At 36.7% G+C, this 27,882-nt stretch overlaps 2 protein-coding genes across 3 annotated transcripts in view; one reads left to right on the top strand and one right to left on the bottom strand.

The window, feature by feature from the left end:
- Window positions 1–3,583, bottom strand: part of Lis-1 (LisH and WD40 domain-containing Lis-1) — a 129,560-nt gene extending 125,977 nt beyond the window's left edge. The window contains exon 1 of the mRNA XM_083125659.1: window positions 3,470–3,583. The gene's annotated coding sequence lies outside the window, so the exon portion shown is untranslated. The remainder of the gene's footprint in view (window positions 1–3,469) is intronic.
- A 58-nt stretch (window positions 3,584–3,641) lies between these two features.
- LOC145990346 (U6 small nuclear RNA (adenine-(43)-N(6))-methyltransferase) lies at window positions 3,642–27,364 on the top strand. 2 transcript variants are annotated; one of them, XM_083126040.1, is made up of 7 exons: window positions 3,642–3,695; window positions 13,427–13,570; window positions 20,514–20,733; window positions 22,391–22,531; window positions 23,036–23,291; window positions 24,922–25,213; window positions 26,806–27,364. In XM_083126040.1, exons 2-7 carry the CDS (start codon window positions 13,466–13,468, stop codon window positions 27,349–27,351), a joined length of 1,560 nt encoding a protein of 519 aa, XP_082982166.1. In that variant the 5' UTR covers window positions 3,642–3,695; window positions 13,427–13,465; the 3' UTR covers window positions 27,352–27,364. The 2 variants fall into 2 exon arrangements, with proteins under 2 accessions (XP_082982166.1, XP_082982165.1); XM_083126039.1 differs by lacking the exon at window positions 3,642–3,695 and adding an exon at window positions 3,729–3,797.
- The last annotated feature ends 518 nt before the right edge of the window (window positions 27,365–27,882 follow it).

Below are 27,882 nucleotides of genomic sequence, written 5' to 3'. Positions count from 1 at the left end.
CACACTAATATTGGTTGTTTTCGATTATTATTACATGTCAACCCCTTCCCAACCCCAGCCCTAGGGGTGCCAAAGGTGTATTGGAGTTGAACGGCATTGGGAGTGTCACTATTGATCTTAGAGACCACGAAAACTATAGATTCAACACTAATATCAGTCGTTTTACATGTCACCAAGTTTGGTTGAAATCGCTCCAGGCATTCGACAGTTATGCCTGAACAAACACGCACACACACATACACCCATTTTTTATATATATAAATAATAATAGAAAGTATATATATATATATATATATATATATATATATATATATATATATATATATATATATATAAATTTAAAGAGCGGTGTTTACATTTGCTATCTTATCTTGCAATAATCTTTCCTATATGAGATAGACTGTTCTGCAAAGGACACTAACAAATCAAAGGGATTGAGAGAATTCGGTTCTATTTTGCACACAGCTTTCTTCTCTCTGCCTTCCTTGATAAAAATAACAGCTAAAATGTAAAAACTTGCCTCAGAGCATTGATAAATATGTATAAAGTCAATGGGATTTGGATTAATAAAAGTTGCAATTTTTCAAGTCTACGCAGAAAAATTCAAGCAGAATTTATGCATAATTCCTGGTGAGTAGCCACCCTGAATTAAGATTTTTCAGTGTTATTGAGTTTGCGAAAGATCAAGGCCGCTACTAATCGCAACTTACCTTCTGAACAGCCCTCGTATTAATTGATTAATTAATTTGGCGTTTTGAGTGCACATTATGCACAGTAAGGCTAATCGGGACTGGACCTACAGTTTAAAGTGAGATCCGGGTATTGAACCAGACTTTGTACGCTCCTCATATAAATCAGTAGAAGAAAAGTGAAAACTTAGCAGGAGTGGTAGAGAAACGTTGGTTACTGAAGAAAGTGAAACATTGTTAGGATTGAATGATTCAACCACATTCAACATTACACTAAAAAATTGACAATGGTTCATGGGGGTAGGGTCAATGGTTCGCAATTATTTCCAATTTCTACATCCTGATACTACCACGACACCAAATTTTAACTATGTTTGCCTAACCTAACCACGTGCCAATGGTTCGCAATTTCTAGACGTGACCGACAAATTATAATTTCAGATTCGTGATTAGGAGGCCTCAATTGGAGAGTATGTCAAATATGAAGAAAATCGGAGAGGGGGTCCGGTCATCTCAAGTCATACCAAAAATATAATGGGAACCTTATGGAAAACTTGAAATATTATTTTTTAACTGAATTAAAAATTCAGGCACCCTTATTTTTCTACCCCTGGATAATACAACTTTGTTTAAAGTACTTGGCTCCAGTAGCTGCTACTGTGTGCAGCATGCAAGTTGCAAACATCTGCATACAAGATGCTCTGTGACTGCAACACAATTAAAATTCACTAAAGAAAAATGTACGCAGCTAATGCATATATCATGACATTAGCCCATCTAGTTAACTGCACTTTTTTGTCACTAGGCATAGTGCAGGTGTATCCAGGTGTAAGGCTCGTACAAGGAAATGATGTTCAACCAAGTAGACGAACAGCTGTGTTCACGTTCAAAACAACAAATGCCTGTCGGCTGTTTAAACATTCATTTGATTAGTTTGACTAACCACATGACCATAAACCACACATTGCACCACTCCAGAACATAGTGCAAACACCAAATACACTACTTGACACTAAATCGACAAGTTGGTGGTGCACCGTGTAACCATCTACACACGAGAATGCAGTCAAAAAGTGCAGCGAACTCTAGCTCCATCTAGTTCGCTGCACTTTTTGACTCTCTTTGAACTGAAGCATCTAGTTGGTTACACGGTGCAACACAGAGACGTCTAATTCGTTGATTTGAGTCCAGTAGTGTTTTGGTGTCTGCATCTTTTGCATTACGTTCCGGAACGGTGTACGAACACGTGGTGAGTGCTTTCTAATCAAATGACCGTTTAAAGCAGCAGACAGGTATTTGTTGAATCTTCTGAACTTGAACACCGCTTTCACTCTACTTGGTTGAACGTCATTCCCTTGCACCATCCTGACACTGGAATACGGTAACAGTTTCATAGATCGGAGACACATTAACATCGGATATTTTCTGTATCATATGGTTCGTACTTACCAATTGTGTATTGCGGAACATAGTTCAAGGTGCATTATGCTTTTTACACGAAAACAAACACTTTTTCTACTAAAATAACGCATTTTTCTAAGTGCAACCGAGCACACGTAATGGTGCGACATCGCTTACTTTGCGAATGATAACGCTTCTTTTGTTTTCGAATATCATGGTTTCCAACAACCTTCTTCACCGAAAAATATCTACTATCATGTTCGTTACATGTGCAAATTGTACATTATGCAGCTGACGGATAGCCCCACGAACCATTTCCGATAAGGTTAGGTTAGGTTAGGCAAGCATAGTTAAAAAAAAAGTATTGGAAACACTGACATGATTTCCCGGTCAAATAGATACCACGATGAAAGAAAATACCTCGACTAACGTTGGAAACCTTAGAGAAACTCATTTCCGTAAGTAGTTTCTTCTGTAAAATTGTAGAAATGTTTCTCCGATGTATGAAATTGTTACCCTGGAATACACCTGCACAACACCAGGTGTCAAAAAGTGCAGCGAACTAGACGGGGCTTATATGGCGCCAGTATCGGACATACCCAAATGTACTTTCCTAAAAAATAATTCGAAAATATTATGGTAAAACTTAGCCCCACGTCTGATATTTTTTTAAAAAATCAAAAAGATGACAAAAAGTCGAAATGTGCAAATTCTGTGACGGAGCACACCACAAATTAAATTACTGGTGAGAGTAAAATTACATTACTTTTTCTTACGGCAATTTTCTCTGCAGATAAGGACAATTTTATTACCATGAACAATGTGTTGACGAGTAGCAAAGTAAAAGCTCTAAGCAATACTCAACATGTGGTAAGGCAAGTACACACTTTCAGCGTTTCTAACTTAGGAAGAAAATCTGAAAAATAATAAGCGCAGAAGTGTACTCGTCTCTGTATTTTATAGGAATAATTTCTGGAAATTGTAATCGAAATTTCAGCGAATACAGAGAACAGAGTTCAGAACATTACTTCTAGGTCATGAGATGTAGGTCCAAATTAAGAACACCGGCCACACCACGAATTCTATAGAAATGCATTTTTATCTAAGTATCCTCTACATGACGCACAACACACAGCATACAGATGAATCATGGTCAGCAGTACTACCGGAAAATAATTTACATTCATACTTTATGGAGATAATCAACAGCAATATGTGAGAAGACGGTTATATATCTATCCATCGGCCATCTTGATATCGGTTCCATTTGAACACTTCAACATTCCTCAATAAAAAAGGAGTTTCCTGTCAAATACATGGGCAATAATGAATATTATACTGCAAAATATAATACTGAAATAATAGATGCATACACTCACCAAAAATAACAGTAATTTCAAACTAAAGAACACACTTCACCAATGCACACTAATCGCGACACAACATAAAGGAAAGGTTTGCGCAGACTACTTGAAAATCTCGCGCACCCCGAGAATGCCGAGAATGCACGTTACCGGAAATCGGAAGTACGTTCGGTTTTGTTTTCAAAGTATTTAACAGGGTACCAAGCGTAAATGAAACAGCGTTTATTCAGCATTTTTTGGTGTAATATATATATATATATAAACTCTTTATTGACAGCAGTAATTTTAGGACTTGAATTAAGAAAAAGATAATTACTCAATCCTGATGCCTCCCATGTAACTGGTGAATATTGTGAATGTTGGTAAAAATTATGTTGATGTCAATGTACAATTGATTATTTACAATTTTTTATTTCACGCATAATATTCAATACAATTGCATGATTCTTTAGAGAATAATATAAAGTGATCTCTTTATCATATGTTTTATCACAGTTTCGGCTACAGTTTCTTATTTCTCACACACATTGGAATTTATGTTACTTGCACTGTGTGAAGTCCAAGGACATGAAGGGTGATCAATTTACAGTACATACAGCAGTAGTATCATTCAATCTGTCCGTTTATCCGTTATACAGATTCTCCACATATTCTTTAAATGAATGAATAAGTCTTTTTTGTGTGTGTGTGTGTGTGTGTGCATTGACCTTGGTAACACTTTACTATACCGGAGACGGATTTCTTCAAATTTACAGGAGAAAGTACTTACGCAAATCATCTTCTGTAGCGTTGTTGATGTTCGGGAATGTAGTTTTGATCCATTTTAATGCGAATGCATGTGGTTTTCTACGAAAATCTATTTCCGACGCGCTATTGCTGCTGCCGCCATTTGCTTTCTGCACGAGAACACAGTACGCTCTCGTATTGTCCGTATATGCTAAATTGAACGAAAGGAGTGCTAATGGAACCTAACCTAACCTAGTAGGCATACCTCGTCCTCGTGATGGTTCGTGGGGCTATCATGAATTTTTGGGCTAATGTCAATGGTTTTTGGGGCTACCCGTGGATGGTTTGTGGGAAATAAGGAACAACAGTAAGTACTCGTTAATGTAAGAAATAGACATTATTTTCGTTATAAATTCATTATTTCACCTAAAGAAATGTTCTGCAATGCAGAAGAGTACGTTAGCAATGTAGAAAATTGCAAAATAAATCATTGATAGGTGTCTCTGGTATAGTAAAGTAGTACCAAATCCTTTTATCTAAAAACTTTACCTTAAAATTTTCGGTAAAAATTTACTATCCTTCGGACACCTATAACTTCTTCGTTTCGTCAATTTTTGACATTCGTACTTACCCATCTGGGTATGACTTGAGATGACCAGACCCCTCTCCGATTTTCTTCATATTTGACATACTCACTAATTTGAGGCCTTCTAATCACGAATCTGAATTTAAAATTTGTCGGAAACTTCTAAAAATTGCAAAATAAGCTAATCAATTTTCCCGACCGGACCGCTCTCCGATCTTTATAGTAATTACACCTCACTCTTACTTAACCATTGGCGCATGGTTAGGTTAGGCAAACATAGTTAAAATTTGGTGCCGTGGTAGTATCAGAGTCTAAAAATTGCAAATAATTGCGAACCATTGATGCTAGCCCCACGAACAATTGGCACGTGGTTAGGTTAGGCAAAGATAGTTGATATTTGGTGTCGTGGTAGTATCAGGAATATATATATTTGGTTGTGAGACAAACAATTTCGCGAAAGTCGACAGTTTCCATTCCGAAAACTAAAGCCTTATTTTCGCTTATTTTGCAATTTCTAGACATTTCCGACAATTTTTAACTTCAGATTTGTGATTAGGAGGCCTCAATTACGGAGTATGCCAAATATGAAGAAAATCGGAGAGGGGTCTGGTCATCTTGAGTCGTTCCCCTGTAAACAAAGCTCATCTGATCCATTTTTTTAAAAAAACTTTTTCGCATTGCTTTACAAAGAAAATTGTAATATTTCGTGGCGCTAGCCGTGGGGCTATCCGTCCCGGAATCAGTGGGAAATTTAAACTAAAAAATTATTTTCGTTTGAAATTTTTGAGTCCAAATTTCCCACCGATTCTGGGCTCCGCCCCTGGGGTAATTGACCTACCGCCCTCAACCGCTAACGTAGCCCCGCCTCCGCTCCGGCTTTCTCTATAGAGTCCCTGTTAAAGGCATGTTAGAAATTGGCCGGAGTCACCTGCCCCCAAATGAGCCCCAAACTTTTAAATTTGAAGAAATCAGTTTCCAGGATACGGAAAACTTATCTGAATTTCACCATGCATCCACGACACGTCATATTAGGCATATACCCACAGCCCATTCCTTCTAAAGAGTAGCTTACATTCACTGCCACATTTTCGACATTCCTTTCCTTTCTTCACGATCCCGTGTTCAATTAAGTTAAAAAATCCACTGGATCTTCCACACACGGTACGAATTTCACCACGCATCCACAACACGTCATGTTTCTAACTTTCGTTGAAAACAAAGACAGTTCGAAACACTGGATACCCAATGAACATGAACAAAACACAATCACGACGCATGATGATGTACGAAGGTGTACGCGCCAAAGGCTATTGTCCGTCGGAGAATTAATTTTCAACAATGAACATGAATTTCCCCTATCATACATTCCCACATCACACAAAACACCTGTTTTTAGTACCCTTTACAAAGGTCTGTTTTTTTCCCTCGCTTAATTTATTTTGCCGGTAAATCATGTATTTTTCAACATTAATGTCTGACTGATGCACGAAAGCTGTTCCCTTGATGTCCTTCTACTGCGTGAACCAAATGTTCTGTGCGTTTGATGATGTAAGAACCAGTCAGTTTTGCAACTGCGAAATGAATTATCTTGAATTCTTCTAATGTTAAATAACAATTTTAACTATGTTTGCCTTACCTAAGCTAACCTTGCTGTGCATGGTTCGTGGGGTTTTCGAACCCGGAAAAAAACAATACAAAATCAGGTATTTTTCAGTTAAGAAGGTTGGAAACACTGCACAGCCACTGATCATCGACAACGCTAGTCAAGATTTGCCCGCCATATTGTGTGTAATGCAATCCAAAAACTAACGAACAATAATTATTCGATATGTTGAAAATTGAAGTTATTGTCGTGAAAAGAAATGAAATGCCACCTTCAAGAATCTTTAGCAATGCAGAATATGTAAGTACCAATGTGAAAAAGAAGAAAATAAACAAATTTCAGATGTTGGCGGTTACTGAAATTTTAATTTAAAGTTAAAAAGAGATGTAGGCTTAAAGAGCCCAGTGAAATGGGTTAAAAATGTAAGGTTGTAAAGGCACTTGCACAGAACATACACAACGCATTAAAATCCTAAGGAGAGAATATACACAATGCATTAAAATCCTAAAGAGAGACTAAGAATTTCCACAGAAACACTGTAAAAAACACTCTTCTCATAAAGCTTGAAACACTGTCATCATCTCTCAACACGTATGATAAACAGTTGGGAAGGTTAAAACTCTGTTGGAGGAAATTGAAATTGGCACATTCGAGATGGATGTGCTGAACATTTAAAACAACAGTACAAACACACCGCATCTTAAGGTTCAGCCCTTGCAACAAATGACAATGTGTCCAGTTCGAAGCCAAGTTAAAATGACTTCTCGATGGGAGGGATGGAACAAGGAATGCCAAGTACAAATGGTTGGCTCCATAGCATGAAGTTTGTTACCTATTACCTCATCCCACTTTTCCTGTAAAGTGTGAAGAGAACAATGAAAAACTGGTAGAAGGTGGACAATATGTATTTATTTTTTGCCTAATATACATCTGCATCACTCATTCCAGTAGAAATGTAGAGGGTCCACGAAGTTAGTAATAAGGTGTGTTTTATACCGTGTAATTTTATTCACTTGTAGATTAACTACAAGTTTAATCTCCCCGATTAAAGTTCCAGGCAGACCGTAGGGCTCAATCAAATAGTTGTCAATTACTCCCATCCATAAATTCAGAGAAAAAAGTCTTTCTGAACCTGATGGTTTCACTTTGTGCTTTTGGTGCACAAATATTGAGATTGTGGTAGTTGGTAATACTATGGAGTCACTGTGCGGCGGTGTCTTGAGCAGCCTTTTCCGGGGAGTTGGATCGGTAGAGTAGGGCCAATCCCGTGGATGTACATTATACATGAATAAATACGGTAAACTAAATCAAGCAAATAGCATCAGGTAACTCCCTCCCTTCATGATAGTGTGACTGACCCAAAGATGTTCATTTATTTCATTTATATTTATTGTTTAATTTTGTGTTTAAAATGCATTATGATATTTATGTTGTTATCAATTACTATTTTGTTATATTTTGGAAAACGTTGTTGCATTAATGTGATGTATAATTAATTATTATCACATTATTGATAATGTAAAATTACGATGTATACATTTCTATATACATTTTTGACCATAGCAACGATAAAGAAACAAAACACAGTAGATCAATAAGTGAAAAATATATTGAAATTGTATATAGTGACATCCGAGTTTTCTTTGAATTTAACAAACTGTAAGTAGATTTGAAAAAAGATAAATACTAGGATGTTTCGTTGAAGTGTGTGTGAAAGACTTGCTTCAATAATTTGGCGCCTACAGCCAGGATTGAAAAAAAAAGGACAATCTTCTGATGCGTGGTGAGAAGTTTGCACAATGGTAGTTAGATACTTTTAAATTTTATTTTGTCTTGGATTTGCAATTTGTTGAACATGTTGTGAAGACAAAATTGGCGACCCTAAATATTGTACTCAAGATTGCTATTATTCTGTGCAGTCATGGCACAGAATTTATAATGAAATTGTTTCAGTAAACCCATATATTTCACAGAGTTTTCTGAAAGTCTAATTTGTTTGTGTTTGTCTTGTGTAGTAGTTGTGGTGTGTTTGTATTTATATTGTGTTATAGTTGTGAAGTGTTTGTGTGTGTCTTGTGTAGTAGTTGTGCTGTCTAATGTGTTTGTGTTTGTCTTGTGTAGTAGTTCCTCCATTCATATTGGGGGTTAGGCGTAGAGCTGACAACTCTGCACTGTAAAAAGCCATGTCAAGAATCAGCAATATAAGGCCATGGATGTTCCCAAGGTAAAATATTCCGGAGGTAAAATAGTCCCCCGTTCGGATCTCCGGGTGGGGACTACTTTGGGAGGTCCCTGGACTAAGGATAAGATCTACGTTAGGAATAAGAAAAATATTAAATTAGGCACCTGGAATGTTCTGAGCCTTTACCGGCCTGGGGCATTTCAGTGTACAGTTAATGAGATAGTCAAGTATAAATTAGATGTAGTAGCTGTCCAGGAAGTTAGGTGGCCAGGAGAAGGGAATTGTAAAACTAAAAATTATACTTTTTTCTATGGTGGTACTGAAAATCATAATTTTGGAACAGGCTTTTTCATAAATAATAGAATTATCTCAGCTCTTAAAACAATAGAATTTATTAATGATAGGATATCATATGCAGTTTTACAGGGTAGGTGGTGTAAAATTATTTTAATAAACATACATGCACCAACGGAAGATAAAGATGATAATACTAAAGATGATTTTTATACAGAGTTAGAACAGGTCTTTGATAAATTTTCTCAGTATGATATGAAAATTCTGTTAGGTGACTGTAATGCACAGATTGGCAAAGAAGAGACATTTAAACCCACGATTGGTAAAGAAAGTCTTCATGAATTAAGTAATGATAATGGTATAAGATTGATTACTTTTGCAACCTCAAAGAATTTAATTGTGAAAAGTACCACTTTTAAACATAAAGATATCCATAAATATACCTGGTCTTCTCCAGATGGTAAAACTCATAATCAGATAGATCATATTCTCATTGATAAGAGAAGGCATACTAGTATAATTGACGTTCGTACACATAGAGGTGCTGACTGTGCCAGTGACCATTATTTAGTAATTGCTAAATTAAGAGAAAGACTCTCAGTGATAAATCATAAGCAACAAAATCTAAAAGTTATAAAATTTGATACAGGAAAGTTTACTGATGAAAGAATTAAGAAAGATTACCAAATTAAACTGTCAAATAGATTTGATGTTTTGCAGGATTTAAATGATGATGAAAATATAAATGAAACAGACGTAAATAAGAATTGGGAGCACATACGTAATGCAATAGAATCAGCAGCTAAAGAAAGTATAGGATACCATAAACCGAGAAAAAGTAAGCCATGGTTTGATAATGAATGTCATAATCTAATAGAAATAAGAAATCAGGCTAGACTTAGGTGGTTAAATAACTCTGATGATACAAATCTAAACAATTATAATAGAATAAAGCGAGAAGTTAACCGCACGTTTAGAAGTAAAAAAAGAGATTACTTGAAAAGCAAAATTAACGAAATTGAAACAAACAGCAAAAATAAAAATATCAGAGATTTATATAAAGGTGTAAATGAGTTTAGAAAGGGGTGGCAACCTAAAGTAAACTTGATAAAAGATAAAGACGGTGATTTTCTAGCTGACCCAAGCGATATTCTAAATAGATGGAAGAACTACTTTAATGACCTTTTAAATGTCCATGTAGGAGATAAATCAGAAGTGAATGAAGTACACACAGCAGAACCTTTAGTCCCAGAACCTAACTTGACTGAAGTTAAAGATGCTATTAAAAGGCTAAAGAATAACAAAGCACCTGGCATTGATTTAATACCAGCTGAGTTAATTAAATATGGTGGAAATTCATTAATTTGTCAAATTCATAAATTAATTTGTTTAATATGGAATAAAGAAGAAATCCCTCAACAGTGGAAAGAATCCATAATTGTTCCTGTGTTTAAAAAAGGTGATAAAATGAACTGCAATAATTACCGTGGAATTTCTCTACTCTCAACAACATATAAAATATTATCTAACATTCTTTTAACAAGACTAACCCCATATGCTAATGAAATTATAGGTGATTATCAATGTGGATTTAAACGCAACAGATCAACTACAGATCAAATTTTTCACATCAGACAGACACTTGAAAAAAAGTGGGAATATAATCAAAATGTCCATCAGCTATTCATTGATTTCAAAAAAGCATATGATTCGGTCAAAAGAGATAAATTATATAATATATTAGTAGAGTTTGGAATACCTAAGAAGCTTGTTAGTATGATAAAAATATGCACCAGTGAAACAGAAAGTAAAATTCGTGTGGGTATTAATATGTCTGACAAATTTACAATTCATGATGGGTTAAAACAAGGAGATGCATTATCTCCATTGCTCTTTAATTTTGCCTTAGAATATGCTGTAAGGAAGGTAAAAGAAACTAAAGAAGGACTAAAATTAAATGGTGTGACTCAGTTGTTAGCATATGCAGATGATGTAGACTTACTGGGGGATGATGTGAATACAATTAAGAATAATGCTAAAATATTTTTCAAAACTGCTAAAGAGATAGGTTTGGAAGTTAACAAAGAGAAAACTAAATATATGCTTACAGGCCGAAACCAAGTGTTAGGTAATAATCAAAATCTAATTATTGATAACAACTCGTTTGAACCAGTTTCCAAATTCAAATACTTAGGAGTAATATTAACAAATGAAAATTATATTAAAGAGGAAATAAAAAGTAGGCTTAATTCAGGAAATGCATGTTACTTCTCTCTTCATAAACTTTTGTCTTCTCGTTTAATATCTAAGAATCTAAAAGTTAAAATATACAAAACCGTAATTTTGCCTGTAGTATTATATGGGTGTGAAACTTGGTCCCTTACATTGAAAGAGGAACATAAATTGAGAGTATTTGAAAATAGGATCCTTAGGAAAATATTTGGACCTAAAAGGGATGAGGAGACAGGTGAGTGGAGAAGGTTACATAATTTAGAACTACATAATTTGTATTCATGTCCAGACATTATTAGAATAATTAAATCAAGAAGACTTAGGTGGGCAGGCCATGTGGCACGAATGGGAGAGGAAAGAGGAGTTTTCAGGATTCTTGTTGGGAAACCTGATGGTAAGAGACCAGTAGGAAGGCCAAGACGAAGATGGAGGGACAACGTTGAGATGGACCTAAGGGAAATCGGTAGGGATGGAAAAGAGTATATAGATCTTGCTCAAGATAGGGACAGATGGAAGGCCTGTGTTGCTGCAGCCATGAACCTTCGGGTTTAAGAAGGCTAGAGAGTTAGTTAGTTAGTTAGTTAGTAGATTAAATTTTATCTTCTGCAAATATGCTGTATAAAGAAACAAACTGCAGGAATACTAATTGAGGTGAGTGTACAAAGTTTTCCAACATGCCAAAGAAACATAAATGAGGTACAGTTTAAAATAAAATATTCTCAGTTTGGTGCCTTGGTAACCTGCTGCCTGGGACATGGGGGACAGAATGCTGAAGAAACCTATGTTCTTCATCACTTGACAACAGTGGCGGCAATTATGGGGCGAGGGGGAAGTTGCCTGCCACTTTTGCCCTTGCAATAGCCTAAACCTTATATGTATACAAAGGGAAATATACTGTGTTTGCCCCTGGTCCCCCCCACCAGGTTCTGGAACCCAATCGCCGCAACTGCTTGACAACCATCTTTTAACCCCTTATGAACTATTTGGTCTAGGAATTAATTCGTGCGGTTGTTACGCACACATTGAAGCTGTAGTTCAAACACAAAATACATAAATACCTTAAGAAAAATATTGTCCATCGCGAGCCACCACTTTCGCCCATCTGTCAGGCAAGTTACGGATTCCGTGGCGAAAGAAGTCCTCATCCTTTGAAGCGATCCAGTCAGAGACCCATTGTTCGATATCTTCTGAAGAAGTGAACCGCTGTCCAATCAAATCGTTATTCATGCAATCGAACAAGTAGTAGTCCGAAGGAGCAACGTCTGGTGAATACGGCGGGTGGGGTAAAACTTCCCATCCGACATTTTCTAAATAGGTTTTGACCGGTTTTGCGACATGTGGGCGAGCGTTATCATGTTGAAAAATAAGTTTATCATGTGTGTTCTCCCATTCTGGTCGTTTCCTGGCTAGAGCTTGCTTCAAACGCATTAATTGTCATCGATAACGTTCTCCATTAATAGTTTCACCCGGTTGCAGCAGCTCATAGTACACCACACCTTTCATATCCCACCATATGCACAGCATAACCTTTGCACAGTGAATATCTCGTTTCGGGTTCTCGTAATGGATCCACTTCTCATCGCCAGTAACAATGCGATGCAAAAACCCCTTTCTTTTCTGTCTTTGAAGCAGCAATTCGCAAATGGTTTTTCGTCTTTCAACGTCTCTGTCTTTCAATTCATGTGGAACCCAATGTGACATCTTTTGAATCATTCCCATGGCTTTGAGGCGTTTGGAAACTGTTGTTTGATCAACGCCTAATGCTTCTGCAAGTTCTTCCTGCATTTGACACGAATCCTGATCGAGCAATGCTCTCAATTCTTCGTCTTCAAATTTTTTTGGCTCTCCAGGTCGCTCTTGGTCTTCCAGGCCGAAGTCACCACTTCTAAACCGTGCAATCCACTTCTGACACGTTCGCTCAGCTAGCGCATGGTCACCATACACTTCCACCAAAATACGATGACTTTCGGTAGCACTTTTCTGCATGTTAAAGTAATGAAGCAGAACACCCCGCAAAAACACTTTATCTGGCACGAACTGCGCCATGTTCAGTTGACTACAAAATGCTGTTGTTGACGCGTCAATCAACTGCCCTATACTACGTACGATGCGCGCTGACAGGAGTTTTCAACGCATGTGTGGATACACGGAACTGTGGGACGATACGCTCGTTACGCCATCTCTTGCCCAGGCGCACGAATTAATTCCTAAACCAAATATAAAATATCAAGAATCATCTGAAGCGTGAGTAACACCATCTTCTGACCTTCTTATGTCTTGCTAAACTTTCAACCATTTACAATCATATTCGACTGATAAAATAAATTTGTGTGTAATGTTTATTTCCAGTCCATTACAAATAGGAGCTAAAGCACAATTGTCCCAGCCATGTCTTTGAACAAGTATATGCATCCAAGGAACATCTACAGAAACCCACCGAACTTCAAGGAACTAGCAATAACGTATCCTGAATTTCGCAGACATGCTAAACAGGTAAACATATCTATTTTTATTACCGTATTGGGTAAAAGTTTACTATGCACAAACACATGTAACTTCTTTGTTTCGTCACTTTTAACATTCGTACTTACGTATCTGCTTCGCAGAACATTCTTTAAGAAGTATTCACGTTTTTTTTGATCAAAGTAATTTCAATTCTTCACATTACAAGTACTTCTTTCTTTTCATTTTCGCGCTTCCGTAAGACACAATATGGCGCGTACACCTTCGTAGATCAACACGCGTCGTGCTTGTGTTTTGTCGATTTTCATTGGGTATGCAGTGTTTCCATCCTTCTTAACCGAAAAAATACAAACATAGTTAAAATGTGTTGAACCATTGACGATAGCCCCAGGACACATTACGTCTAGGTTAGGTTTAGTTAGGTTAGGCAAACATAGTTAAAATTCATGTAACTAGTTAATTTAGGTTTAGTTAGGATAGGCAAACATAGTTAAAATTTGTTTAACTATGTTTGCCGAACCTAACCTAACCTTATGTAATGTTTCTTGGGGCTATCGTGAATGGTTCAATGGATTTTAACTATGTTTGTATTTTTGGTTGGAAACACTGCGTACCCAATGAACATCGACAAACCACAATCACGACGTGCCATGATCTACGAAGGTGTACGCGGCAAAGGCTATTGTGCGTCCGATAATTAATTTTCAACAAAAATAATGAATTTCCGCTATGACAGATTCCCACATGACAGGAAACACCTTCCAGATGTTCAACGATGCTAGAGAAACTAATTTCCGTACGTAGTTTCTTCTGTAAAAATGAAGAAATGTGTTTGTGGATAGTAAACTTTTACCCAGTATTGGGCAAATATATTCTCTTGTAAGTTATGGGTGTGGAAATTAAGTGTTTATATATTCAGTATTTTGATCACACACTGGTGCAGGTAAAAGTCTGACTACTGTGTGTTGGATGATTTCCTTAAGGTGTGAAACCTTGGAAACGATTGATTCATTGGTTGATTTTGTTTATTTTACTTCACTTTTCTGCCAATTTTGACTAATCGCGAAGATGAGGATGAGTGATGATATGATGTAATTTTTGAAGGGACAGTCATAAAGAACACCCATGGCCAGCTCCTTACCCTGCAGCCAAATGATATCTTCCAGCAGGATGATACACCAATGCACTGGAGTTTGTATGTTCGTGACTTTCTGGACAAAACGTCCCCACAGCGATGAATAGGATGCAATGGACCAATCAGGTGGCTACTGTGATCTTTGGACATAACCCCTCTGGATTTCTTCTTTGGGGTTATGTAAAACACGGTCTACACTTCACCTGTATGTAACCTTTGTATCACTGCAATAGAATTGAAAATTCCACCAACTCTATCACCCCTGACATGCTAATGCACCAATGAGTTGAGATCAAGTATCGGATAGACATTTTGAGAGTTACAAAAGGAGCCCATGTAGAAGTGCACTAAATTTTAAGAAAAAATAACTTTTTCAACAACGTTCTACATCGAAGAGTTTCCTGATAATTCTAATTTAAAATTAGGGATATCTCATGTGGACACCCTGCACATTATCCAAGTGTGAAGGATATGAAGACCTGATCAAAGAAGGAAAAAGATACAAAGAGAGATTCATATCAGAAAAATTTGGTAGACAATTTCCACTAGTTTTGTATCATGAATTGCAATATTGCTGTCTTTTTTCTTTCCAATAATGCAACAATTTAATACTGTATAAATGCCAATGACTCTTTTCAGAAATCATCTTGAGTCGTGTGTAAATTGTATTTCTCTTAGAATGCTATTTAAGACGAGGAGGGACAATTTCCAGTTTCCCCTAGGTCTTTCTCGCTGGGGCAGCTGCTGATCACTGTTGCCAACTTCGCTCCTTTGGAGCCAGATCTGGCTCTTTTGTGCACTCGTTTGACTTTGAACTGTGGCACCCGCCCTCTGCCCCACCATGATGCCACCACTGGCTCCGGCCCATAAAGACCAACTTTTGCCATGAGTGTACATTTTGCATGTGACGTGATATTCGTATAGCTATAGGCTGCGTCACCCACCTCTTCTTTCCTCCCCAGGTATTTTTATATATAGCGCTGTGGCTAAGATGAAGATGACAATTTTATTATCCGGGAACCCTTTATTTTCTATTTTATATTAACATCATTGGATTATTGAGATGGATGATTCCGCCAAATCTAGGCGGTGAAAACTAAGAATAAATTGCCATCACTTTAAAGCTAATGGTAATAGCAGCAACCCCACCCCTCTGACAACTAAAATTTTCCTAGTAGGCACTTTATGTAGCCTTCATTAATCTAGCTCCTTGAAAGTCCTCTTTAGCTATATTAATGGTGAAATTTAGCTCTATTATGCACATCAGGTTTGGCAACACTGCCAGGATGGCCGTAGGAGGCAAGGAGACATGCACTAGGCTTATGGGACCATTATTTTATTCGTTCTCTCGGGAATATCAAACATCCGATGACGTAGAAAAGTACATGGACGGAAAAAGGACACGTTGAACTATGTCATAGTAGAAGGAAAAGTCGAAACTCCCATTTGATGAGCCGTAACTTGAAGTTGAAGTTGATGTCCCATAAGGAATACATGGGATTCGGTAAATACTTATTAATGATATTTTTCAAACATCGTTTCTAGCTTACTAATCTACTTGAAAAACAGTTTCCACTTGCAACATGGGGAGAAATTCACACTCTCTTGCATACTAAACCCTTTTTTAAATAGCAGTGCCCAATCCGACGATATTGAAATAAATGCACAACTAGTGCGTAATTGTCCCTCCTCGCCTTAAGGCAAATTTATAAATCTAAAAAACCAATAGGGATTCAGTTCATCTGAAGACTTCTAACAAACACTTCGTAATTTTACAAGATATAAAATACTATTGTTTGGTTCTAGAATTATTGAGACTTTCATCACGCATTTATTCTTTTAAAATGTTTTTTAACGTAAATTTATAAATGCAATAAAATAGGGCTTCAGTTCATCTAAAGACTTCTAACAAACACTTCGTAATTTTACAAAATATAAAATAAAATTGTTTGGTTCGAGAATTATTAATACTTTCAACTTGCTGTTATTCTCTTAAATTTCTTTGTAGTTTTTCTGCAAAACTTCTATTTCTTATTTCTCAAAAATAGATTTATTGATTTATTATGAAAGTTTACACTACAGTAGGCACCCTCTAGTTCGGCCACCTCGGGACCGAACTGTGGGCCGTTCTAAAAAATGGTCGAACGAACCGAAGTAATTCAAAAAAAGACAAATAAATCCTATAAACGGTACAGCCATATATTGAAATTAGTTATATGGTAGTTTAAACCATGTTTAAGTATATTTTACTGTACAAAAAACAAACTATATATGGCCTACAGTACTTAGTACTTACCGACAATGTGATGTTCTTCTCGTTACTAGGGGCGGCCGAACTAGAGGGTGCCTACTATATTTGGAAGATTTCTGAGGAAACTGGTCATTGATAGGGGCACCGTTCCCGAGTTATAACAAATCAAAAAATATCCAATATGGTGGATTATTTTCAAGATGGCACTCGTCAGGGTGCAGATATCGATTGGCTAATGGACTGAAAATATCTTTAATGAGATAACAATTAATCCTACTGTGTCTGTTGCTTTCATCAAAAAGTCAATGATTCGGGGCTTAACCGCCGGCCTGTAATAGACACATTTATATGCTCTAATTTGGGACACATTTTATAGTGTATTTTTCATTCAAATGCATTAAAACTTACATTGTTTTAAAGCTTATGAGTTGGGCTACCACTTTTATTCAAAACAATTTCCTCTCATTTTATTTATTCGAAAGTTATAAGGCAAAAAGTACTAGAAAAAGTACATATTTTAAATATTATTTTTTAAATTACATATAACCACTGATACTAGCGAAAAACTAAACAGAATCTTTTTCATTTTCCATCTAATGAAGATCAAGACTAAAAAAAAAAAACATTTTCTGTTTATGACAATTGGTTGCTGAGATATAGGTCATTAACTGGAAAGTCCACCATTTTGGACGCCATCTTGAATTTCTCAAATTGCTCAAGGTTGACAGAATGACATCAATTGGATATGAAATGTACATAACGTAAGCCTTCAAAAACAGTCAAAACATTTTATTCATGCCTCAAATCCAGCTTTTCATCATTCTTGCTACCGCAGTATGCTAAACCTTATCTACAAAGGGAAAATACTGTCTTTGCCCCCCCCCTCCAATCGCCACCACTGTGTAATGTTGATAACATAGTTGCACTATTGCTTTCTCTTTATCGAAATAGCATGCTTCAATTGGAAGTTCAATATCAAGTCCATAAGCTTTCAGAAGGAAAGTACACTTAGCTGCAATTTATTCTTTTTCAATATGACAAGTTCTTAAACATTCTCCTTTGCTTTGTAAAACAGGATTTGTGGCCAGAGCATGGTGCTGATCACACACACACACCTTAAAAAAAGTCACCGAGATTGTGAACGTGTGGAGCCCTAGTTCCACATCCCCCTTGGTGCCTACTGCTCAGCAAAGAAGAGAAAACCCCCGGAAAATATGCAAACTAAAATCCACTCCCACCTGTTTCTGTCCTGGTGAATGGCAGGAGACGAAAATCTGGGGGAAATCCTTCTTTTCCTCTGCTCTCAAATGGCACGCTCTTGCCATGTTGCCTCACAGCCATTCTCTGACAGATGGAATTCTGGCGGACCTGCCGCGAAACGTGATGTTCAGGGTGGCGCGGTCAGTGTTGAATAATTAATAACAATAAAATCTATTGTCAAGGTTGTGATTCTTACTATGCGATAGTAAATATTACCATCTAAGAAACAGATTTTATCTTCAATTTAATTATTAATTATAATTATATACTTTGAGACAGTGGTGGCGATTGGATGTCAAATAGATAAATAATTGAATACTTGTAGAATAACAAAAATGATGTTACATGCAGTTGGAGAAAAGCAAGTTTCTGATTAATATCTTATACATATTACTTTGAGTAGTATTGTACATAAATCTTCTTTGTAATGTCCTTCAAAGCCCTATGATCCCAATATAATCCTTGTCTTCCAATAAGTTCAGAGGAAATTATACAAACTAACTAAGTAACTAACTCTCTAGCCTTCTTAAACTCGAAGGTTCATGGCTGCAGCAACACAGGCCTTCCATCTGTCCCTAGCTTGAGCAAGATCTATATACTCTTTTCCATCCCTACCGATTTCCTTTAAATCCATCTTCGTCTTGGCCTTCCTACAGGTCTCTTACCATCAGGTTTCCCAACAAGAAGCCTGTAAACTACTCTTTCCTCTCCCATTCATGCCACATGGCCTGCCCACCTAAGTCTTCTTGATTTAATTATTCTAATAATATTTGGACATGAATACAAATTATGTAGTTCTAAATTATGTAACCTTCTCCACTCACCTGTCTCCTCATCCCTTTTAGGTCCAAATATTTTCCTAAGGATCTTATTTTCAAATACTCTCAATTTATGTTCCTCTTTCAATGTAAGGGACCAAGTTTCACACCCATATAATACTACAGGCAAAATTACTGTTTTGTATATTTTAACTTTTAGTTTCTTAGATATTAAGAAGACAAAAGTTTATGAAGAGAGACTTTTTATTTCCTCTTTAATATCATTTTCATTTGTTAATATTACTCCTAAGTATTTGAATTTGGAAACTGGTTCAAACGAGTTGTTATCAATAATTAGATTTTGGTTATTATGTAACACTTGGTTTCGGGCTGTAAGCATATATTTAGTTTTCTCTTTGTTAACTTCCAAACCTATCTCTTTAGCAGTTTTGAAAAATATTTTAGCATTATTCTTAATTGTATTCACATCATCCCCTAATAAGTCTACATAATCTGCATATGCTAACAACTGAGTCACACCATTTAATTTTAGTTCTTCTTTAGTTTCTTTTACCTTCCTAACAGCATATTCTAAGGCAAAATTAAAGAGCAATGGAGATAATATAAAATAAAATTATAGGTGATTATCAATGTGGATATAAACACAAATTATATGTGGAAATTATACAACAAATGCTAAACGAATATATTCTCATTATTTTTAAATTTTCATATTTAATAAGTCTTTCGGTTGGGGAGGGGGGTCCGGTCTCCCTAAATATATCCTTTCCGTTCGTCAAAGCCGTATGATCCCAATATAATCCTTGTCTTACAATAAATTCAGAGGAAATTATATAACAACGCCTAAACGAATACATTTTTCATTATTTAATTTTAATACTTGATAAATCTTTCAGGGGTGGGGTTCAGACCCCCTGGACACCCCTCCATAAATACGACCTTGCCCTTTCTAATTTTCTTTATGAAAAGTGTCAGACATTCGAACTGCAGCCGCCGCTTTGAGGCTTGATTGACCGGAAACATGTAACATCCTTCTCTGGCTTCGTTGTCAAAAAATTTAACGACATTCGAAATCACCTCTCAGATCTCACTATGTACGGTTTTGCCCTTGATTTCGGTACAAACAACATACCCAACAGACGCACTCGAACTCAATGACCTTTCGTCCATTTGGCAACATTGAAAGGGTGTCAGAAATCGAGCAGTCCTTGCTAACCCCCCCTCCCACCCGACCCCACCCTCGAACAAATAAGTTGCTCACAGGACAGCAGCACCAGAGAGACTTTCTAATCTTTGCTGAGCAGTACATGGCACGGTGCAGTGAGCATGGTGAACTTTACATTTTTTTACTTTCTAACCAGACAATATTGGAGCTTGTATGTCGTTATACAATAAATACTCAAAACCAGTTTTAAAGTTAAAAGTGAGCAGTCATTCCCTTTTTTTCGTGAAATCAATGGGAACTCGTACATTTTGCCATTTAGAGGGAATTCCATATATTTCAAGAGAGCTAGTTTTGACCAAAACAGTGTTTATTTATTGTTTCAGGAACTGTCAGGAAAGGTGTCCCTGGACTTCAAAGACCCAGCTGCACTCAAGGCTCTCACATGCACGCTGTTATCAAAGGACTTTGGGCTGGAGATTGACATTCCACCAGACAGACTTGTTCCCACTCTTCCCCTCAGGCTGAATTATCTGTTGTGGATTGAAGATCTTCTCGAAGCTGCAGGCATTAACAGTGCTGGTGGCATTCACGGAATAGATATAGGTTGGTAAACAGTGGAGTTTATTAACATTTCAGTGAAGGTTGGCGTAAGCTAATACAATCCAGGATTTTTTAATAACATTACTGCCTAGTAATTTGCATTATGTTTTTACACTGGCACATGTGCATTTTTATCACATGTGAACCACGATTTTCGCATAACCTTTCAGTAAGTTAATAATCAGGCATACTGTTCTCAGTGTAGAACACAATCATTCACAGTAAATAATATTATATTACTCAGAAGTGTAAAGCAAAATCAAAATGACATTTCAATGATTTTTTTAATTAATTTTTGAGCAAAGATTGCAAGAACTCATAACCAATATTACTGTGTTTTCAAGAATATTTTTCTGAGAAGCCTTTTTTATTCATTTTTGCTCAAAATAAAACTCTGAACAGTTAAAACTTTTGACATTGAACTCTGTTTGTATTTTGTTATTTAGCATCACTTTCAGATGAAAGTGAGGAAGGGATACAAAATTTACTCATGTAGTTACCAGAATATTAAGTTTATTCCTGTGCTTCCATGGGTTATATGCAGGAGTACAGAAAACTAAAATTAATTCAGGCACCAGTCCCCTTTTCTACCCCACTAAAATAAAGCTAGACATTTTGAAATATGGTATTAAAACATGATTGATTGGCGTAAAAGTAATTCATTGTTGCGCCAGTGGTCTTTCTAAAGAAAACCTAACTAGTAACAACATGAATAACTATACAGTGCATTCTAATATATGGCAGACTCTACTATATTGCTGCACATTTAAAAATTTTGCTAGCAACAGTAAAAAAAATTATATGTTTATTATTTTCATTTAATGAAACACATGATACAGAAAACACACAAACATTGAACAACACATACTGTACTTCGTAGATTTTGAGTGAAAAATGCAGGCTCGACCAGGACTCGATCCCGGGAGTCTGGCATACTGTACCATTGCTACCACTGAGCTACCAAGCCAGTTTTTCGCTAGTGCTGTTTTACCCGAGTAGGAGGAACCAGGAAATGTCGACGTCTACAATGTTTCAAAGGCACAGAGACGATTCCACACATGTAAAACAGCGCCAGCAAAAAATCAGGCAAAGCCAGGCCGGCTCGGTAGCTCAGTGGTATTGATGGTACGGTATGCCAGAGACCCGGGATCGAGTCCTGGTCAAGCCTGCATTTTTTGCTGAAAATCTACGTAGTACATCTCCTGTGTGTGTGCCTAATTTAATGACATACTGTATTTGTTATTTTAAAAACATGTAACAGACATTTGCTTAAGTGAACTCCAAATATTAAAAAATATATATTTTTTAGCTCTGAATTTGAAAATTCAGGGACCATAGTGACTGGGCACCCTGTATTTTTCTTCCCCTGCTTAATTAATAGAACTACAATAGAACTGATCACCTGCACTCACTCACCCCCATACTTGTGAGTATGTTACTTACTAGAAATTTCGAAGATCCTCTGTCTTCATTCACTAAGGGTACGGCATCTGGAGTGAATGAAGACAGAGGATCTTCGAAATTAATAGGATTTTACCATTAAATTGTGCAACACAGAAGTTCACGTAAGTAATTTTAAACCGCGTTTACCGCATCAATCATAAATTGTGAGTATGTAATTGCATTGTTTGCTATTTTAATTATTTATATATTTTTCTAGGAACAGGTGCTTCCTGCATTTACCCTTTGCTAGGTGCAAAGCAGAATAGTTGGAAGATGACAGCATCAGAGGTAGATGACCAACTTGCCAGTTTTGCACAGAGGAATGTAGAAAAGAACAATTTGCAGGATCTTATTCTTGGTAAGAATAGAATTACCAATAATAACTTTTTTATTATTAATTTCTCGTAAGTCACGTACCAAACATGACACTCACGTACATTAAAGAGCTGGAGGTGTGTTTTCAGTATTTACAGAGTTGAATAAAAATATAAATTAATTTATATCCATTCATATCATTGCACCAACACACTTCCATTATTATTATTATTATTATTGTTGTTTTAGTACACTTATGCACAGATAGGCAAGTCAGGACTGGACCTACAGTTTCAAGTAGGACCCACACCACAGTGCAATGTGCAGTCACCAGGTATCAAACCTGGGAACCCTTGATTACAAGGCTAGACATTACCACTATGCATTCGGGGATGTCATTATATTATTATTATTATTATTATTATTATTATTATTATTATTATTATTATTGCCAAGAAAATAAATAATTTGAATATTTTGATATTGGAAACATCTATTAAAATACATGATATTTATGAAAATGCAGATGTCACATGTTTTGTTTCAGTTAAAAAAGTAGATTCGAATGTTATCCTTAAGGGTGTAGTGGATCCTGAGCAGCGGTATCACTTCACGATGTGCAACCCTCCGTTCTTCGCAAGCAACAAGGATCTGGAGCCTGGAAGCAAGTCTCGGTCTCCAAATCGACCCAAGCCGAGAAATGCAAGGACTGGGATGGCGAGGGAAGTGGTTGTGGAAGGGGGCGAAGTGGCCTTCGTCCAGAACATGATCAAGGAGAGTGCGGAACTGGGAAGCAGTGTAAGGTTAGTTACATCTCGAATGAAAAACTTCTGATAATTCCCTTGCCATGTTTGCTATTGTACAGACATGGACATTTCTGGGTTGTATTGATCCCACTGAAAGCAAATGGTATAATTACAACTAAGAAGTGCCTGTGATTGTACATGATAACGCATTTCACTTACAGTGGTAGTATGGCTTTACAGTACCTTTCTTGAATAATTCACTGGTAAATCCCAATAAAAAATATTCATCTATTAATTAAAAAAAAAATCCTTGCATATTGATTGGTGTACTTTTTCTTTGCAGCTGCTCAAAGAGAAATATATAATTCAAGGTGCTTCAAAACTAACAATTATATTTTTAGAATATCGTTAATTGGTGTTATTATTTGCACTAAATATTAACTAATTTCACTTAATTTACAATTTATTTTCCAGGCATTTTTTCTGAATACAGTGGAACTTCACTTTTAACTTTTTCCAAGAATCCAAGACGAAAAACTTAAAATGTAGGAAAATGTTAACGTATGGCTTTATTGGGACAATTAAGATTTAACATCTGATGTATGAAAATGTAAAATCAAGGTTCCGCTGTATCGACACATTTCTTCCACAAAATAACTTCAAAAGGGGGAAAAAAAAAAAAAAAAAAAGGTAAAGTGCTCCCCTGTGCATATCACCACGCCATGAATGCGTATAGGGTGTGTGGGGGTAACGCCCCACACTTTCTTGATCCGGTCGTGAGTGGGGGTGATGTGATCAGCATCAAAATGGCATTTAAAAAAAAACAATGAAATTGTGAAAAGTGGGTGAAAAAAATAGTTGTGCTTCAAAGTGATTGTGTGCCACTAAATTAAATCACATTAACAAATCTTTAAGAAATCCATGAATCCAACTAAGATAAAGCTGCACATTTTGAAATATTATCTTAAGACATTTAATTTATTAATTAATACAAGATTAGATTGAAAGTAATTAATTCTTGCACCAGAGTGACCTTTTTAAAGAAGGCTCAACCGGTAGCAGCCTGAATAACTTTGAAATACATTCTATTATATGGCTGACTCAATTATATCACAGCAGATTTTAAAATTTGGCTAGCAACCGTGGAAAAAAATTATAATTGCATGTTTATTATTCTGATGTAATGATACACGTGATACATAAAACACATACTATACTTGTTATTTTTAAACAATGTAATGGAAATTTCCATCAGTAAACTCAAAATATTAAAAAAAAAAAAATTTTTAGAATTTGAAAATTAAGGTGTCATGTCAACCAGGTGCCCTGTATTTTTCGAACCCTGGGTATTAAAACATCAAAATGCTGACCAATGCAAAATTTATTGTGTAAAAAATATACACTAAAAATGTAACGTTTCCACCCTTTAACAGGGATTTTTAGTGTATATTTTTTACACAATAAATTTTGCCTTTGTCAGCATTTTGATGTTTTATTAACATGGAAACAAGGCTTAACAGTGTTACCCTGGATATTGTTAAGCTTATTGGCACTGGCATCGGCTCACCCCTAGTAAAAACTGGATTTTTCAAAGTTATGCAGATACTGTAGTAGTAATGTTATTTCAAATGAGATCAATCAAATTTGACATGGAGCAACCTGATAGTCCTAACATTTCTATTTTCAGGATATACACCACAATGGTAGGACACAAATCAAGCCTAGGTCCATTGAAGATGGAGTTGCACAAACAAGGAGCACAAGTGACACAGACTGAGTTCTGCCAGGGGCACACGATGCGGTGGGGTCTTGCTTGGACTTTCTGTAAAGATATTTATTTAGAAAATGTTCAAGCAGTAAAGAAGAAGAAGAAAGAGAAGCCACCGCTAAGATATGTGATCCCAGAGAATACCTCCAATGTTGAATATACTTTCAAGACTATGGCAGATGCAATTAGAAGGTTGCTTCTTGAACTTAAGGTAAGAATGGTTGTTTCCTTTTTCATAGATTTGTGAAGAACTTTGTGGTGTCTGCTAACAAAAAGAAAGAAAAAAAACTTGATTATAATGATGTGTCCTGAATGCATGAAAAGCATTCATGAAAAATATATATATGTATGTACCTAGTCATATCATAAATTCTGTTACAAAGTTTAGACAGGGATGGCAACACTGGTAGGCAAGGTAACCCCGCAATGTTGGATCAAGCAACAACCAGTATCATTGTGTGTTTGGCTGTGGTAGCGGAAAGGTGAATTTCACTGCGAGTTGAATGGAGTGGGGTGTATACGAGAACCGTGTGGCAGTAATCGCACTGCGCAAAGTTGGCAAATCACCATCAGACATTTTCAACACCCTGAAAAGCTGAATATCAGCAGGATGTTTGTGCATCGGACCATCAGCAGATACTGTGACACAGGGACAATTGAGGACCGCCCCAGGAAAGGTAGACCTCACAGCATGAGGACCCAGAAGCCCATAAAAGCAGTGGCGGCGCGTATTCGACGAAACAAGCACTGATGGCTCGAGAGCTGAACATTTCAAAAATGTCGATGCTCCGAAGTGACCTACGACTCCGCACTTATCGGCGAAGTACTGGTCACTTCCTCACTCCACAGCTTAAGGTTCAGAGGGAGCATAAAACAAAAAGACTCCTACAGCATTACGCTCAACTGACCTCTACTTTTGTGAACATGGTGTGAAAACATTTGCAAAAGTGCACCAAGCAACAGTGTTGGAGCCACTTGTGAAATAATCGTTGACCCACACCATGTTCAACATTGAGCCATGGAGCTTCCAGCAAGACTCAGCACCAGCCCACAAGGCAAAGACCACACAGAAGTGGCTTCAGAGGAATGTGCCGGATTTCATTGCTCCAGCAGCCCATTGGACTACAGGTTGTGGTTCCTTTTGGAGGGCATGCTGTGTAGGATGAGGCATTCAAACCTTGAGTGTCTCAAGCATTCTCTTGTAAAAGCAGTGGCGGACTTTCCCCTCGAGACCGTGCATGCTGCGATCGACGACTGGCCTCTGTGTTGGCAAGACCTGTACCTTTGTAACATCCAAATATTAATACATTCGCTTGCTCACTGTGCCTGTAGTTTATTATTAACATTGTAACAGAATTTATGATATGACTAGGTATGTATATTTCTCTCTCTCTCTCTCTCTCTGTGTGTGTGGGTGTGGGTGTGTGTGTGTGTGTGTGTGTGTGTGTGAGAGAGAGAGAGAGAGAGAGAGAGAGAGAGAGAGAGAGAGAGAGAGAGAGAGAGTGAGTGTGTGTGTGAATGCAATTCAAAGCAGTAATTACTTCCAGGTTGATTCATTTTGTTATTTACATGGGATAGGTGGTCCTATGCCCATTTTATAGTTATTGAAAAGAAAATAACAAAAATAAAGTTCATTCTCTTGAAGATGAAATGCAGTTTAGCACTTATTAAAACACCACAAAATGGTCTTGAAATTTTAAAATTTCCTGGCAAGTTCAGGGAATTTACATTGGAGAAATTAGTGGGATCCCTATCTCCAACAGGTTGATAATTTAATCTTGATGTTTTTGTTTTCCTCTATAGATGAAATTACATGAAGTGAAGAAAACTGAAACTTTAGATGCATACAATGCTAAAGCCATGGAAAACACATGGATGCATCAACGCAGAAAACGTCGAGAAAAGTTACATGAACTGCAACCAACAGAGGAAAAAACTGCCTCTGCTGGTGATTCAGAAGAATTAGTGTCTTGTTCAGATGTTCCTGAAGATGAAAACAAGAATGTGAATCAAGATTCCATAGTAGAATCCATGAAAACTCCTACAGTGCCAAATAATAAGAGAAGTGCTGGTGATTGTGAAGATAAACTACCTCTCAAAAGGTCTAAAACTAACGAAACAGAGGATTCTGAAAGTTCAATGAACTCTAGAGAAGTAGAAGAATGTGAATCATTAGTGAAAGAAAAGGAGAAAGAAGAAACTAATCAAGGTGAATGTGTGTTGAGGATGTTTGTGAATGTTACGCGTCTGGCATCCAAGATTTCCTTGGAGATGCAGTATTTGGAAGGCACAGGTGGAAGAGAAAGCGTGCATCAGGTTCTACAATATGTAAAAAACAAATTGAAATAATATTTTTTTTCATACTGCAATTTTGTGTTGGTTTTTTACTGTTAAGTGAACTGTTGGAGGTATTCTAAGAGATTTAGTTTTTACATGTGAAGAATTTTTGTTTCATAATTGTGTGGGGGAGAACAGAAATTATTTCCCAGTGCAGCTAAAAGGAAGCCATGCTGGACTGTTCACACAAAAAATATGAATTTGTGACTAAATAATCATGAAGCGGTTTCTCAAGATGTCAACTAGGTGATTTCCAGATAGGCTTCCGAGAGCTAATGGCACCTACACCAGACCCCTCCCACACCAAATACATATAACATCTCTGCACTTCAATCCCTGAAGATGAGTGTGTCGTTATCTCTCGAAAGCCTATGTGGAAATACCTGGTTGATATCCAGAGAAAACCTCATCATTAGCTGCCAGGAAAGCTTCCAAGAATTATTAAACCTAAGCATATTTAACGATTGTAATTTTTCTGCAACATAATCTGGGCCACCTCTGCATCACATGTACTATACATATGTCCATCAAATAAATGCTCGG

The sequence above is a fragment of the Lepisma saccharinum genome, chromosome 7 (genome assembly GCF_977018435.1).
Source record: "Lepisma saccharinum chromosome 7, izLepSacc3.1, whole genome shotgun sequence".
Classification (NCBI taxonomy): Eukaryota; Metazoa; Arthropoda; class Insecta; order Zygentoma; family Lepismatidae; genus Lepisma; species Lepisma saccharinum.
This window is presented reverse-complemented; position numbering and strand designations above follow the sequence as displayed.